The 17725-nt window shown below is 43.6% G+C and overlaps 1 gene segment (V, D, J or C); it reads right to left on the reverse strand.

Moving 5' to 3' along the window:
• Positions 1-256: 256 nt before the first annotated feature.
• LOC124503948 (immunoglobulin kappa variable 2-40-like) lies at positions 257-604 on the reverse strand. The segment is given in 1 exon segment: positions 257-604. A coding segment is annotated over 1 exon segment (348 nt).
• Positions 605-17725: the final 17121 nt, after the last annotated feature.

The following is a 17725-nucleotide window of genomic DNA, read 5'->3' on the forward strand; positions in this document are numbered from 1 at the left end:
CTAGACTGGCTGCATTTAACTGAAAACACAGGCGGGGACCGGGGATCAGGTGCAGCTGTCATTGGCTCTTCCCTTCCCCGTGACCGGTTCCTCACAGGACAGGACCGCTTGAATTTCCCTTCTGATGCTGCCTGCCAGGCTGTGCAGCTGACGGGGCCGTTCTGTGCAGCTGCAGGCTGTTCCCCGGGTTCTCCAGCACCTTCCTCTTACACAGACTCAGAGAACATCCTGTGTGTTCCCCAGAGAGGCCACATGCTCAGGCAGCTGGACCCCCAGGAAGGGAGGTTTGCGTTCTGGGCTGAACCACCGTGGTAGGATACTTTGTACTTTGCTGGCAGTAATAAACTCCGACGTCGTCAGCTTCCACCCTGCTGATTCTCAGGGTGAAATCTGTCCCTGACCCGCTGCCACTGAACCTGTCTGGGACCCCAGAGGCCCGGTTGGAAACCTTATAGATCAAGCGCCGTGGAGACTGGCCTGGCTTCTGCAGGTACCAATGTAAATAGGTATTTCCATCACTGTCCAGGAGGCTCTGACTGGCCCTGCAGGAGACTGAGGCCGGCTCTCCAGGGGTGACGGGCAGGGACAGAGGGGTCTGCGTCATCACGACATCCGCACCGGATCCTGAGGAACAGAGAGAGAGGTGCCAAGTTGCATACAAATATTTTTAGCAAGTTTCATTGTTTCCATCTCATTTATTTTAGCTAAAAAAACAACTTTGTTTTTCTCCCATTACTTGTGACTTCCAGCAGGCACCACAAATGCATAATTACAATAATGAACCTGAGATCTGTGAAGTGGAGAAAGTTCTCTAACCATCGCTGACACCATCCCCACCTTCTGTGGCACAGTCCTCACTAGAGCACAAGCCCTTGTTCCTTCTGGAATCTTCCTCACTCTCCCAGATCTAAACCTCACCTGCCCCACCTTGGGGGACAGGTCACACATGTCTGACATGTGCACAGTAAACACCCAGAGACAGTGGTGCCCCCAGAGCTCACCCTCCCCACCTGGTTCTTCTTTCTCATCCCTTCTGTCCTTACCAGGGAACCAAAGCACTAGCAGCCCCAGGAGCTGAGCAGGGAACCTCATTTTGAGATGTTGGCTTGATGAGTCCTCACAAGTCAAAGCAGGATTCAAGCTGACCTTTTATCTAGACTTTAAGGGAAAGGTCCTCCAGAGGGGACAACATGCAAATCCCCTTGTGGGTGCAACAGTGTAGACAGGGCTGGAAGGTTGTGGGAGGGGCCTCCCTTTAAGCAAAGTGCTATATAAGGTTTTCTGTGTTTGGGAGAAAACCTATAAAGTCAAGTCCATGCAACTTGCTGGAGTGGGAACATAATCCCACGTGAAAGGATGAATCACAGCAGGGACTCAGCGCTCACTGTGCCTGCACTAGAGAAAGCACGGAGATGGGAGAAGACATGTGTGCCCTGGGTCCATCTCTGGGAGGTGAATGGACATCTGCTCACATTCTTCCACCTGGTCTGGATAAGGAAGTGGCTCCCGCCCCATGAGTATGGTCATCAGCACTTTTCCCAATAGCAGTTTGGAGCTGAGCTCTTTCCAGATTGTCTGGTAGCTGCTGTCATCAGGTGAAGTGTTGAGAATGGAAGAATCAGGTGTAGAAATGGTCTTTTCCTAGGAGCGCCTGGGTGGCGCAGTCGGTTAAGCGTCCGACTTCAGCCAGGTCACGATCTCGCGGTCCGTGAGTTCGAGCCCCGCGTCGGGCTCTGGGCTGATGGCTCAGAGCCTGGAGCCTGATTCCGATTCTGTGTCTCCCTCTCTCTCTGCCCCTCCCCCGTTCATGCTCTGTCTCTCTCTGTCCCAAAAATAAAAAATTAAAAAAAAAAAAGTTGGAAAAAAAAAAGAAATGGTCTTTTCCTGAAACCTGGCAATTAAATTTCCCAAATGTGCTCACAACAAATGAATTGGACAGGGACGTAATGATGGGTCTCTTGTAGGGAGAGTTAATAGCCCAGTGTGAGACAAGAGGAAAAGGTAAAAGAATATTATATCTCTGGCTATGAATGCGAAAACATGAAATTCTGGGAAAGCAATTTTTACAATACGGTGTCTAGCCTATCTTATTTTCTCACTCCACACACACATCTAGATAGTTGGATAGAATTATCCCAAGGATTTCTCAGAGACAAAAATCCCTTGAGATAATGGGAAATAAAGAAAAAGAAATGATTTTACAATAATTGTATTTGAATGGTACCCGTTGATGCCTTTTCATCAAGCAGAACCAGGTCCTATGAGGACATCCCAGTTTCCTTAGCTTTGTGTGGGACCCTGTGGTCTCACCTGCCCTAAAGGTTGGGGATCCAACATCATGAGTCTACAATTCAAAGGGAGATTACATGTGTGAGAAAGGCAATGCCTATATCCAGTATTTTATTCACGGAGCCTCAGCCTATCACTGACAACGTCCTGAGCTTCTGTCTAAATCGGATCACTCGGGGATAGGGTGCTGGGTCAGAGGTGCCCTGGGGCGTCCGTCTACCACACCAGCCTTATTAAATAGGAAAATGATGTGATTTTACTTCTCGCGTCAGCCCGACACAGATGGCTTTGAAATGAACAGCTCCTGAACAATAGTGCTCATGTCACATTGCTTTTCCCTGCAAATCAAATTCTGGACCAATTGAAAAAGACCCATTTGCCATGTTATTCTATGTTGAATATCAATCGCAAACTCAGCCTTAGTCGATCGGGACAACAGATTAACATGACGGTATTATGTAAGATTCTTCGGGGGCGTTTGGCCTGAACATCTTCCGGGAAATCTTCAAGAATCATATGTTAAAACAAGCTGAGAACACAACTGAGCCCCAATTCTGCGGAGCGTTCAGCTCTGAACTCGGGGCAAGAATCCTGGTTGCAGAGAAAAGTAAGCGTGTGGAGTAGATGTGGAAGCATACATGCCTTGTATTTCACTATTTACAATATTGTTTACCATTCAGTGTACTACCTGAGCTCAGGTTTGGAGCTGCCTTGGCCGGGTCATTTCTTATGATTATAAGCAAAGTCATTCTAGGTGTTCCTTCTGGCTCCTGACGATATCTATACAAATACGTATTACCAGTATTATTGTCTGTGTCCTGACAATGGCAGCCTCCTACGAAATATGCCAATGAAAGCAGTCAGAACATTAACAGCTGAAGGGAAGAAAGAAGGAAAGAAGAAAGAAAGAAAGAAAGAAAGAAAGAAAGAAAGAAAGAAAGAGAAAGAAAGGACTCTTTAGAAATTGTAAAGCTAGTTTTGTAGGACTATTTTCAAAAGTTGTGTGGGGGCGCCTGGGTGGCGCAGTCGGTTAAGCGTCCGACTTCAGCCAGGTCACGATCTCGCGGTCCGTGAGTTCGAGCCCCGCGTCAGGCTCTGGGCTGATGGCTCGGAGCCTGGAGCCCGTTTCCGATTCTGTGTCTCCCTCTCTCTCTGCCCCTCCCCCGTTCATGCTCTGTCTCTCTCTGTCCCAAAAATAAATAAACGTTGAAAAAAAAAATTTAAAAAAAAAAAGTTGTGTGGATTGTTTCTACACAATCTTATTGGTTAAATTATGTCTTCTACCCGCCTTAAAGTAGGGTTAAAGTTTTAGCCTCCAGTTCCTCAGACGTGACATTTGCAAACAAAGGGTCATTTCGAATTTTAATTAGTGAATGAAAATGGTGATTCTCTGCCTTAGGGGAGCAGCAGCCTCTCAGTGTGAACTTCACACGTCCTCAGTCTCTGGTTGACCTGGAGCCAAGGATAACCCCAAGGGCAAATGCTGTTGGAAGTATCACCTGTCATGACGGGGTCAAGGCTTCCAGAAATGTGTGCGTTGACTCCTCTAGATCACCAGTATCCCCAGCTGAGAATAAGGATCACTAGTAAAATAAAATGTTATGACATAACTAAATTCTGAACTGCCTGGAGCAGACACAGGATGAAATCTCAAAGTTGAACAACAAGTTCTAGGCTATGACAATTGTCAGGCACTCACTGGGGCACAGCTTCCTCACATCTCACACTCTTAGACTAGGAAATTGGGAACATCCTCAACCCAGACAGTGGCTCTCTCATATTTTGGATATCCAGCAGGCCTGGATGGAATTTGAAACCAGTTATGAGGGTGTATATTAATCTACTATAATGGTAATTCTGTTCCAAGATGATTTACTTAAGGCAAAATAAACGGGAGAAATCTACTGATTTTCAGGAAAAAAATAAAGCAAATATTTGCTAGTCACTGACAACCCTGAGGATGAGCCTGGGCAGACGAGAGCAACAGCTTTTGTTTTTGCCTTAATTCCAAGGTTTTAACATTTCTGCCAGTATCCTTGTTTCCAACTATCCTTGTAGTACTGGTCCCAACAGCAGTTCAACAACAGAACATGAAGGACAAAAGAAAGATCATGCACCAGCCGTTACCAAATTTGTCTCCGGTTAACATTTAGAGAGAAAAAGAGACAGGGAGAGAATGAGAGACAATGAGAGAGATATGAGAGGCTTACTTTGAATAAACACCCTCACAGCAATAACCTTCGATGTGATAGGAAAATACAAAACAACTTTGGACCAGGACCTACACCAGGAGAACTGTGTGAGTTGAACCCTTGACTTGGCCGCCCCCTAGTGTTCCGTTGGGGTAAGGACCAGGTGAAAGCAGGTAGCGGACTCTCCAGGAAGACCAGGCAGGCCATTCCCGGGAGGGTCTGTGGGGCATGAAGTCTGTATGTGAGGAGGGAGGAAGAGGCTCTGGGAGGCTGTCCTGTGATGGCCTGGCCCCTGTTTACACAGAAGAGGACCCGGTGGTTGTGTCAGAGGCCTCCGTGGTCTTCTCCTCAATGTCTCCACGGCCAGGCTTCTCAATTCAGCACCGAGCCCAACGTGGGGCTTGAACTCACAAACCGTGAGATCGTGACCGAGCTGAAATCCAGAGTTGGACACTTAACGGACTGAGCCACCCAGGCGCCCCTCTTGTTCTTTATATGTGTTATAAACTCATTAACGTAAAGCATTCCTCTTTTCTTTCGTTCTTTTCTTTTTTTCTTTCTTGCTTTCTTGCTTTCTTTCCTTTTATTCCGGTTAACAATACATTTTTATTGCACTCGTTATGGAATCGACATTTTGAAAAGGGAAATAATGTCTAATATGATTTATTTCTGTAACATAAATAAGACTGTATTATCCTTGCTATCCAAAAACTGGTTTCCTTTTTTTGTACTATGATATGTAAATGGCATGCCAGTATTAGTTCAGAAATAATTTTAGAGCATTTAAATAAATGGTATCCAGCCAAAGTATATATTTTCTATACAAATATTATTACATTAGTATCATATTCAATCATAGGTAATGACTATGATACACGAAAACAGTACACGTTTTTTGTAAAAATCTCCTTTTATGACAAAATAGTACCAAGGTTGTAATCTCCAAAACAGTTTTTAAATTTTTTAAATGTTTATTTATTTTTGAGAGAGAGAGAGAGAGAAACAGAGAGAGAGAGAGAGAGAGAGAGAGAGAGTGGGGGAGACACAGAATCTGAAGCAGGCTCTAGGCTCAGATCCAGATGTGGCACTTGAACTCGAGAACTCGAGAAGTCGAGTAAGTCGAGTAAGTCTATGAGAACTTGAGAACTCGAGAAGTTGAGTAAGTCGAGTAAGACTATGACCTGAGCCAGAGTCGGCCGCTGAACTAACTGAGCCACCCAGGCGCCCCCAAAACAATTTTTAGGTTAAAAAAATGAAAGGAATCTTCATTCCTAGGTTAAATGTTGAACACTTTAGAGTCCCAACCATTGCAAAAGTTACAAAACAAAACAAAATAAAACAGAAAAGAGGTAAAATGCAGGTTTCATATGTGCCTGACATCACAGAACTGGGGAAACATGAGGATTCAGTGACCTAGAAACTCAGAGGACCACTTCCATGTTTCCTGACTTTAGGAAAGATGGGCTGGAGGTGCTTGAGACGAGATGGGGATGGAGATGAGAGCAAAAGGCTCCCAGGGAAGGATTCCTGGGAATAGCTTCTGACCTGAGAGGGGACTGGAATTGTAGGTGAGAAATCAGAGCTGTCAGGAAAGGACTTTCTTATCCTTGATAAGGACCAGACAGAAAATGAAGCTGTTCCTGGAGGGAAAGGAAGAGTCTTCTCTCCATGATACGTTTCTAGCTAGATTGCACAGACCCACTCCAGATGCTGGACGTCAATAGCTCCAGAGGAGAACCTCTGTCAGTAAGTGAGGGGCCCTCAAGTTTAAGAGTCATCAGTACAATTAGGAGAAACTTGTTTCCTACTTCAGGTGACTATGAGCCTTCTGAATGGGGACTATGGTGTTTCACCCACAGACTCCCACCGCGAACCTGCTTCATCCAGTGGGGTCCATCCCACCTCAACCAAGGCACCTGAGAGTCCTTGTTTGGGGGCCTAATGGATGCATTGTTGAAGGTGGGTCCCCAAATGCATGACAGGCTGTGATGGTCATGATAAAATCGGGTATCCTGATAAGACCCCAACTCAGGTGACTGTGGCTCTTTGATAAGAAGTCCTCACCCTCAGGCTTCCGAGACTGTGGCCCTAGGTCTGAGGGCCAAGTTCTTGTTTTCCACGTACACAGCCTCTCAGGACTCACTCTGGCCTCTTCTATGCTGGGAATCCAGAGCCATTGTACTGCATCCTATTTCTTTGTAAATCCTCAAAGTGCACCCTCAGGTGACAACCCAGCTGGATGAGACAGCACCTCCCTTTCAAAAACACCTAACCAAGGAAGGAAACCTAAAACCCAGGTTGGGGTTGAGGAGACCCAGGGGATCCCTACTCTCTATGTTGTAGCTGACTTTTCTTGCATGCAATTCTATTTTAAGGTGCTTGGAGGTGAGAAAAATAAAGGAGAATATGTGGCTGCTTTGGCCCTGAGGGTATGACAAGAGAGGTGATGACAGGAAAAGAGTAGAATTCGTGAATTCTTCAAAGTGTTTGGTTTTCTCTAGCCGAAGGAAGTATGATTACCATGCCAGGAATCCTCCATTACTAAGCATTCTTGTCTTTATGCCTCCGTCTACCACAAACACACACAGAGAACTTAGTCTGGATAGAGAACTGGCTTGAGATAAAGGTTGACATGGATTCCTGGGTGACTGTTTAATGAAGGGCCTAGGAAGAGAAAATCAGAAGGTCACCAATTGTGAGATCTGGAAAAAAGATCGTGGATGTACGGTCATTAGGACTTCATGTTACAGGAAAATTCAGCAGAGAATCCACCACAGATAAGACATAAAACAAACAAACAAACACAAGCTTACACCTCTGAGCAGATGAGCAGGCCTCATCCTTTGTCTCAAGCTCCAGAGTTCTTGCTCACTCTGTTCAGGAGAGACATAGCCATGGTGACACGGGTGGAGGCCACGCACAGGCCCAAAGGCATGAGCCCACCACCGCCATCTCTACTGGTGTAGAGCTAATTATTGTCACCTCTGGGTATCTGAGCTCTCAGACCCAGGGACTAACACTACCAACCACTTGGTAATTTTACACTTCATACCAGTTCCCCTCGAGAGAGTGTCATGCATCATTCCCGGGATTCATTGTATTCCAGATACAGTGAAGCCCTCCCTGTCCACTGAGGCTCAGCTGCTATCAACATCCAAGAGTTCACGGGAGAGAGTTGGTTGGGAAGGGAACCCATTTTGTGATGAAGATCGAGTAACAATAGACACAGGACTGTGGCCTCCGTCAATCACACTGTCTACGACAACACACAAAGAGGACTGCTTGGATATTAAATCCTATAGACTTCAAAGACTGTCCTTTGAGATGTGCTATCGTGAGATGTGTATTTTGAAATAGTGACCATCAGCCTAAGAATGAATAGGTTTGGGGCTTCTGACTGGATCAGTCAGTAGCTCATATGATTCTTGACCTCAGCCCTATGTTGGGTAAATTCGAGCCCTACGTTGGATGTAGAGATTACTTAAAAATAAAAATATATATACATGTAATAAAGAAAAGGAATGAATAGGTTTTGAGGCCAAGGAGTGAAATAAAAAGCAGGGTCACTAATCACTACACACATTGACCAGTTTGGGAAAACCCAAATGACCTAATGGAGCAGAGCTGCTTACGTTACCAAATTAGCCTGCCCACCTTGGGACTGTTTCATTAGAGACAGAGTCATCTTGCCACATTCAACCATGAGTATTTTGGGATTTCTTTGGAACAGCCAATTAGATTGTCTTCTGATTCTTCTTGGTGGCCCCTTTCAATTGAGGGGGGGGTAATTTATTTCTCACTATTGTTTTGAGTATAGCACCTTTGGGATTAGGGCATCATGTGGATTCCTTTAACTATCTCAACACTCGGAGTGAGTCTGGCCTTCTCTACAGTCTGACATCAAAGTAGAACATCCAGATCACAAGTTGCTATGAATCATGCGGAGTAAGATGACTGTGGCATTGCTGAAGTCTGGTCTTCCTGCTCTCACTGCGTTTCCTCCCAGTGCTTTGCATAATCTCTGTCCATCTCAATCATGCATTCATCAATTTTTCAAAGTCCCATGATCTGTGGGCTCCTGGTTACTTGATTTCTATATACATTTTCCACACACTATCAAAACTATCAGAATTGACACATCAGACTGAATTGCACTTGTCATGATATTCATTATCTTAGAATAGGCGATCATCCCCAACACACTTTATTTCTTATCTACAAAGTTGTGTATTCTGTGAATTTAATCACTCTTGCTTTTATCAGGTATGTGATGACATAAGGGCATGACTAGTAATTACGTCAGGTGTCACTTTGAGGCATTCTTTTGAATGGGATCTATTCAAAGCATGAATTTTGTGTACATTTCCAAAAAACATACTGTTCAGGGTCATGTTCAACCCATGACAATGTCATGTGAAAAAAATGCACTTATTTATTATTTAAGATCTTTTTCACAGCAATAGATTCCAAATTCATCATATCTAAAGTAATGTCTAGGTTCAGTATACTTAACATCCTTACCATTGAGGAGAGAAAGGAATACCTCATATATTCTGGATTTTCCTGTGGTATAGAAGTGTAACTTTTGTCTCCATCATTACTTTTCTCTGTTTAGTTCGAAGTCCACTTTTGAAATAGTGAAAACGCCCTTTTCACTCAGAAAAATGTAGTGGAGGCAAATCAAAGGCACTTGACATCGAAATCTTATATTTACTAAAAATTTGCAAAGGTCCTTGGATTGAGCAGAATTAAACATTTTTGCTAATCTTTCTCACCCATTCTTTCTGTGAGGGCAGCTTGTGTAGATTGCTCTCTTGTACATATTAACGGAGGGGATAGTATAAGTAGTAGAGAAGTAGGAAAAGGAGAAAGTGAGAAAATACCAAGATTAACAAATATGGTCCTGTGAAAAATACATCCCACACTATTCATTTCCAAAAGGTATTAACTTTTTGGCCACACATCTGTGTCACTTGTCTCATTACTACATTGGCTACGTGTATTTGACAAACACGGGCACGACACGGAGGACCAGGCGGAGCTGTCATTAGCTCTGTCACAGGACAGGGTCCCTCACAGGACAGGACCCTCCCTGTCCCTGCTGGTTCTGCCTGCCAGACTGTGCAGCTGACGGGCCCTTGACATGTGGAGCCCGATATCCAGCTGCAAGCCGTTCCTCGGGTTCTCCAGCACCTTCCTTTTTCACAGACTCAGAGAACGTCCTGTGTGTTCCCCAGAGAAGCCACATGCTCGGGCAGCTGGACCCGCTCAGAGGTTTATCTTCAAGGCTGAATCACTGTGAGAGGAAGTTGTATATCTTGCAAGCAGTAATAAACTCCCACATCCTCAGCCTCCACTCTGTTGATTTTGAGTGTGAAATCTGTCCCTGACCCGCTGCCACTGAACCTGTCTGGGACCCCAGAGGCCCGGTTGGAAACCTGATAGATCGGGCGCTGTGGAGACTGGCCTGGCTTCTGCAGGTACCAACTTAAATAGGAGTATCCATTGCTGGGCAGGAGGCTCTGACTGGCCCTTCAGGAGATTGAGGCCGGCTGTCCAGGGGCGACAGGCGGGGACAGAGGGGTCTGGGTCATCATGACATCCCCACTGGATCCTAAATGAAGGAGAGAGAAGTGCTAAGTTACATACCAATATTCTTTGCAACTTTCATTATTTCCTTCTCATTTACTTTAGCTAAAATACTACTTTGTTTTACTTCCAGTACTTGCGATGTCCAGCATCCACCAAAAATGTCCCGTCACAATAAGGAACCTGAGATCTATGAAGATGAAGAGGACAGAGGTCTCTAACCATCGCTAACACCATTGCCACTTTCTGTGTCACAGTCCTCACTAGAGCACAGGCCCTTGTTCCTTCTGGAAACTTCCTCACTCACAGATCTAAATGTCACCTGCCCCACCCTGGAGGACAAGTCACACATGTCAGACATGCACAAAGAATACACCTGGAGACAGTGGTACCCCTGTAGCTCACCCTCCCCACCTGGTTCTCCTTTTTCTTTCCCCGTCTGTCCTTACCAGGGAACCAAAGCACTAGCAGCCCCAGGAGCTGAGCAGGGAACCTCATTTTGAGAAGTTGAACCTATGAGTCCTGACAAGTCAAAGCCAGATTCAAGCTGACCTTTTATCTAGACTTTAAGGGGAAGGTCCTCCCTAGGGGACAATATGCAAATCCCTTGGTGGGTACAGCAGTGTGCAAAGAGCCAAGAAGAGGGTGGGAGGAGCCTACCTTCAAGCAAGTGAAATAAAAGGTCTTCTGCATTTGGAAGAAAATACAAAGCTAAAGTCCATACTACCTGCAGTAATGGAAAGACGAATCTTACTCTGCAAGTGTGAATGTATTGTAAGGATACAGCACACAGGGCTCTGCCCCTTGAGAAGGAATCATAGACCCTGAAATGCACACATGTGTGTCCAGGGTCAGTCTCCTGAGACGAATGGCCATCTCGCTCACGTTCTTCCACCTAATCTAGTTAAGGAGACAGCTCCCACCTCACAAGTACTGCTCATTAGAATTTTTTCCCAATAGCAACATGGAGTTGAGCTAGTTCGAGAATTTTCTGGTATCTACTCTTGTAGGCTGTTTAAGAATGTTAGAATCACATGGCATAAATGGTCTTTCCCTCGGACCCAGTGAATTGAATTTTATAGAGCACCCAGGTCGAAAGAAGTGGACAGGGAAAAAATGTGTCTGTTGTAGAGATAGCCTATAGCCCAGCACAGAGAATAGTAAGGGTGAAAAAAATTCATGTCTCTGGCTATGAATATGAAATTCCTAGAAACTAGTTGTTACAATGTGGTATACACACACACACACACACACACACACACACATATACACATAGCAGGCCAATCAAAGAGTTCTTAAGGAAATAATTCCCTTGGAATGATGGGACCTAATAAAAAAGGAATGATTTTATATTAGTTTTTCCTGGATGGAAAACCAGAAAACCTCTTTTCATACTGACTCTTTTCCATCAAATAGAGCAAAGCCCTATCAGGATATTCTGAGTTCTTGTTAGCTCTGTGGGAGAACCTTAGGCTCTCACCTGGCCTGTATGTGGGGAAGCCATAGCTATGATTGTACAATTCAATAGGAGATCCCATACTTGAGAAGAGCAATGACTGCCTCCATTATTTTAATATCTCAGGGCACTGATCCATTCCTGGGCTTTCATTTAAATATGATCACTATGGATTAGGGTGCTGGGTCAGAGCTGCTGTGGGATGTCAATCTATCCCATCACCCTTCACAAACAGGGAAATAACCCATTTTTTTTCTTCATGTGTCAACAGATCACGTTGAATTGAACAGTTCCTGATAAACAGTACCTGTGTCAAATTGCTTTTGTCCTGCAAATTAAATTCTGGAGCAGTTGAAAAACTCCATTTGGCCATCTTATTATAGTTTGGGTAATTTAAATCCAGAGTCAGACTGAACTGACCAAGGAAACAAATTAACAAATACTAATCTAGGTAAGATTCCACAAGAATATTTGGTCTGAACGTTGTGAAAGGATTTCAATTTAATATAGAACCGGAGGATATGAAATGGAGAATCTCACATATGGGCCTTCAGAAGAATGGAAATTGAGAATGGAGAGACTGATTTTCATTAAATGCCTGATTTACAGAAGATCCAGATTTATCTGCTGACCAGTGAACATCCACCAAGAATTTCTCCCCATCCTCAAGCCAATGAATTCGCTGCTGGGACTCTGGATGGCCTTACCCCTTCTTCCATTTCTTGCCCATAAATACAGCTTACCCCAAATCCTCAGCAGACTCACCAGTAGCTTGGTCCAAATTGTGATTTCCCTGTTCTTCCAGAAAAAAACTCAATTTATGGTCATTTAAGCTTGCCTCAGTTTTTACCTCATTACTTAGGCTGACAATATCTTCTGGGAAATCTACAAGAGTAAGATTTTAACACGGTGCTGAAAAAGATAATGGAGTAACAATTGCGTTGATCATTAACTCTGAACTCTATGGTAGCAATCTCATTTGCTCAGATAAATCATGGTGAGGAGTTAGATGTAGAATTACACATGTCCCATAATCCACTAGTTAAAAGATTATTACCCTTTTATTTTATTCCATTTTGAATTTTTTTTTTTTTGGTTTCTTGGACCTGGTCATTTCTTATGATGCTCAATGAAACAATTTTGGGTCTTGCTCCTGGCCTCTGATGGTACCAATACTTGTGTTTCTATTGCTAAGTAACAGGTTGCCGTCCTAAAAATTCCAGATCTCTTCATGAATCTCACCAGTGAAAGAAAGATAAGCAGCTGAAGAAAAAAAAGTAACAAAGAAACATAGCGTGGTCTCTATTGAAAATCATAAAGCTAGTTTCCTTGGACTATTTTTAAATGTATGAAATTAAAAACTGTTTTTATACACTATTATTGGTTGCATTGTGTCCCCTCAAAAATTATGTTGAAGTTTTAGCCCCTTACTACTTCAGAATGTGACATTATTTGGAAAAAAAAAGCATTGCAGATAGAATTAATTTGGATGTGGTCATACTATAGTACGTTGGGCCCTCAATGAATATGATTGGTGGCAGAGGAGAGGAAGAGCCTTTCCTCTGCTCAAGGTTCTTCTAGCTGAACTAATAAATTTATGTGACACAGATTTACAAAAGAAAAACACAGTAAGCACAAAAATGGGGAAAAGCAGGGGAAAACTTTTGTTACGTGTGCACAGAGGCTCAATAATGAAACTGAGGCCCTAAGAAAGGCCTAAGAAAAAAAGACAGTTTTCATACTCCTTAGACAAAGAAACAACAAATCTATAAGGAATTGACAGGACAAAGAAAAGTGAACTTTCAGAACTTTGATTAGTAAGGAATTCTAAACAAGATTTGGGCAGTGGTAGTAACTTAGGAAAAAGTAACAAAGGTTGTTTATACAGCCCTCTCAGTTAGAAATTTCCTGTATCTGATGATAAGGAGTCTCTTTAGCTCCTGGTCCAGGGAGGATACCTTTCACATGAGATATTTATTTCCTGCTTTCAGGGAAACAGATGAGGGTCTAAGTGTCCTTCTTACATAGGCTGTCCTTCAACTAACTTACCTAAAATAATCAATATGCCTAAGTGGCACATTTTGGGTGGCCTACACTTAGCCCCTACTGTTGCCTTATAAGAAAAGGAGGAGAGGGGCGCCTGGGTGGCTCAGCCAGTTAAGCATCAGACTCTTGATTTCGGCTCAGATCACGATCCCATGGTTGTGAGATTGAGCCCTCAGTTGGGCTCTGTGCTGATAGCATGAAGCTTGCTTGGGATTCTCTTTCTCCTTCTCTTTCTGCCCCTCCTCTGCTCACATGCACTCTTTCTCCCTCAAAATAAATAAATAAACCTAAAAAAAAAAAAAGGAGGAGAAGGAAACAAAAAGGCACAGAGATACAGAGAGAAGAGACCATGTGAAGACAGAGATAGAGGTTGGATTTTTGCTGCCCCAAATCAGGGAATGCCTGGGGCCACCAGGGCTGTGAAGAAGCAAGGGAGGATCATCTTCTACAGGTTTCAGAGATGGCAGGGTCTGGCCAGCACCTTGATTTCAGACTTGAAGCCTCTAGGCCTGTGAGAGAGTACATTTCTGTTGTTTGAAGTCACCAAGTATGTGATACTTTGTCATGGCAACCCTAGGAAAAGATGTGCCCACGATCCAGTATGAAAACATAGATTGGGGGAAATGAGTGGTAGTGAGAATCTTAATTTGTTTGCTTTTATTACAGGTCCAGTTTTCAGAAACTCTTTTTTTACAAAAGTCTTTAAGGTGTATGAATTAGGGAATAATGTTATTTCTGTGAAATTAGCATAAAACTTTGAAAGTTCTCCAAATTCTTTGTTTCTTTCAGTTTTATTGAACTAGAAATGACATCCAGCCACTGTATAAGCTTTAGGTATACAGCATGATGACTTGACTTATGTATAGTGTGAAATGATCACCACAGTAAGTCTAGTTAACTCCATCATCTCATAGAGATGCAAACAAACCAAAAAAAAAAAAGCCACAAAAAACAAAAACAAAAACAAAAACAAAGAAAAACATGTTTCTTTCCTTCTGATGAAAACTTTTAGAAATTACTGTTCTAGCAACTTTTTAAAAATATTTTTAATTTTTGAGAGAGAGAGGGAAGGAGAGAGAGCAAGCCAGGGAAGAACAGAGAGAGAGAGAGAGAGGGAGAGAATCCCAAGCAGGCTCCATGCTGTCAGTGCAGAGCCCAACAGGGGGCTCGAACTCACAAACTGTGAGATCATGACCTGACCCAAAACCAAGAGTCAGACGCTTAACCGACTGGGCCACCTAGGTGCCCCTCTTTGTTTTTAGTGTTTATTTATTTATTTTGAGAGAGAGAGAGAGAGAGAGAGAGAGACAGCGCCTGCACATGAGTGGGGGAGTGACGGAGAGAGGGAGAGAGAGAATCCCAAGCAGGTTCCACGCTGTCAGCCCAGAGCCAGGCTCAGGTCTCTATCTCACAACCCTGAGATCATGACCTAAGCTGAAATCAAGAGTCGGACACTTGACTGACTGAGCTTCCCAGGTGTCCCAGTCTTAGCAACTTTCAAATATGCCATATAGTGACTGTAACTAAGGTTATCATGTTGTACATTATATCCCCACAATTTATTTACCTTATTACTGGAAGCTCAAAATGATTAAAGACTTAACTATAAGACCTAAAACCATAAACTCCTAGGGGGAAAAAAAAAACAGAGAAAAGCTCCTTGACATGGTTCTTGGAATGAGTTTTTGGACATGATACCTAAAGCACAAACAACATAATAAAAAATAAGCAAGCAAGACCACATCAAACAAAGGCTTCTCCGTAGCAAAAGAAATGATTCACAAAATGAAAAGGCAACTTACAGAACAGGAGAACATATATCTGATCAGGGGTTAATCCAAAACATATAAAGAACTCATACAACTAAGGAGCAGAAACACACAAATAATCTAATTTTAAAATGGGCAAAGAACCTGAGTAGACGTTTTTCTCAAAGACACACAAATGGCCAACACGATACATGAAAGATACATGAAAAGGCGTTCAATATCACTAATCACCCGGGAAATGCAAATCAAAACCACAACCAGCTATGATCCCAGGCTTATTAGAAGGGCTGTCATCAAAAGACAAGAGATAACTAATCCTGGCAAAGATGTGGAGAAGAAGAAGTCCTTGTGCATGATTGATGGGATTGCAAATTGGTGTAGCCACTATGGAAAACAGTGTGGAGGATCCTCAAAAATATAAAAATAGAACTACCCTTACGACCCAGCTATTCCACTTCTAGGTATATATTCGGAGGAAATAGAAACAGTATGTCAATAAGATATCTGCACCCCCATGTTCACTGCAGCATTATTTACAATAGCCCAGATGTGGAAACAACCTAAGTGTCCATTGATGGACTGATGGATAAAGAAAATGTGATGTATACGTACAATGGAATATTATTCAGCCATTAAAAAAGAGGAAGTCCCGGGGCATCTGGGTGGCTCAGTTGGTTAAGTGAGTTGGTTAAGTGTCCAACGTCGGCTCAGGTCATGATCTCGAGGTTGACGAGCTCAAGCCCCGCGTTGGGCTCTGGGCTAACAGTTCAGAGCCTGGAGCCTGCTTCTGAGTCTGTCTCCCTCTCTCTCTGCCCCTCCCCTGCTCACGCTCTGTCTCTCTCAAAAATGAATAAACGTTTAAAAAAAAAAAAAAAGAAGGGAGTCCTGTCATTTGTGACAACATGAATTGACCTTGAGGACATTACGCTAAGTGAAATAAATCAGACAGAGAAAGACAAATAGTGTGTGTTCTCACTTATGAGTGGATTCTAAAAAAAGAAAGAAACAAAAACAAAAATAAACTTAAAAAAAAAAAAAGAGAGAGGTCAGATTTGTGGTTGTTAGAGGCAGGGATTAGGGGGTAAGAGAATTAGATGAAGGTGGTCAAGAGATCCAAACTTCCGGTCATAAAGATCTCCAATTCGTGTTGGTTGTTTCATGTCATAATCTGTTATCCTAAAATGTAAAATATAAAATATAAAATGTAAAATATTTTTAGATTATCTCTTGCTGGGGGAATGGCTAGGAAATGTTCCTGTACTATTTGTAGACAGAAAGTTCGATAGTCCTAAATCTAAAAAAGAACGTCTGTCTCTCGCAGACTAACCATGTGTCCGGGGGCCGGACAACAAAACCAACCAGCGGCCAACACCAGTCCCTTCACAGCACCTGGAAACGATAAGAGCATGTGCAGGTTGAAAGAACAAGGAACATGAAATCCAGCTGAGCATCAGCCTCTGGGAATCTCTAATCCTGACCATCGTCGCTGAACAATGAAAGCAGTGTCTCTGCTTTCAGTGCTGTTGGTTTCAGGTCCCTAAGGCTGGAAGCCGGTGTGGGCTGTGTGACGTGGGGAGACGGTCTCATTGGGGTCTGAGTCTGATATCCTGCAGTCACCCTTTAGAGGATGGAGTGATACTGTGATACTCATACACATTGTGTGCGCTGTGTCCTCTAGCCTTTGTCACGCCAAACAGCCAAGCCCACACTGCTCTGGATGAGATTAGAGACACGGAGACCTGTTCGCTTCCTGGATCCAAGGGAATTTTCCTCTTTCTGCTTAAAGGGGAGAGTTTGCCCTTGAGTGAGGTCAACCCCCCCAGCAGGGGAGCTCCCCCAGCGGCAGATGGTCTGGAGTGGATTGCTGAGCCCCGAGTCACCTGTGACCCAAGCTGATCACTTTGGACAGATAATTGCACATTGTTACCCACCAAAGGTAAAATCCGTGAGAAGGCATGCTGGTTACAGGGAGCTCTGGGAAGCCTCCATGAATGTGTTTATGCTCAGAGTGCTCACGTTCTCTCAAAACGCTGGAAGCAACGTATATCTACGTGCCTGATTTTTCTGGATCATCAAGACTTTATTATCCATCTGCCTTATAGGAGTCTATTTTTTTGGGAAAAAAAAAAAACCGTAAGAATTCTTTAGAAATACACCACTGATCCGTAAGGATAAGGGGAAAAATCGTGTGCTGGAGATGACGGCTTTTGGTCTGTAAGTGTGAAACTCTCTGCTGATCCCAGCTCACCCAGAGACTAACTGAACAGAGTAAGACAATAATCTGCCCACTTGTTTCCCCGAACTATCACCACGGGGCGGGCAGCTGCCTGACCCAGAGAGGGGAGGTGTGTGGGCAGAGCTATGGGAGGAGTTTGTAGAGTTTG

Source organism: Lynx rufus, unplaced genomic scaffold, assembly GCF_022079265.1.
Source record: "Lynx rufus isolate CCGP_SWC_20201006 ecotype Redwood Valley unplaced genomic scaffold, mLynRuf1.p SCAF_8, whole genome shotgun sequence".
Lineage (NCBI taxonomy): Eukaryota > Metazoa > Chordata > Mammalia > Carnivora > Felidae > Lynx > Lynx rufus.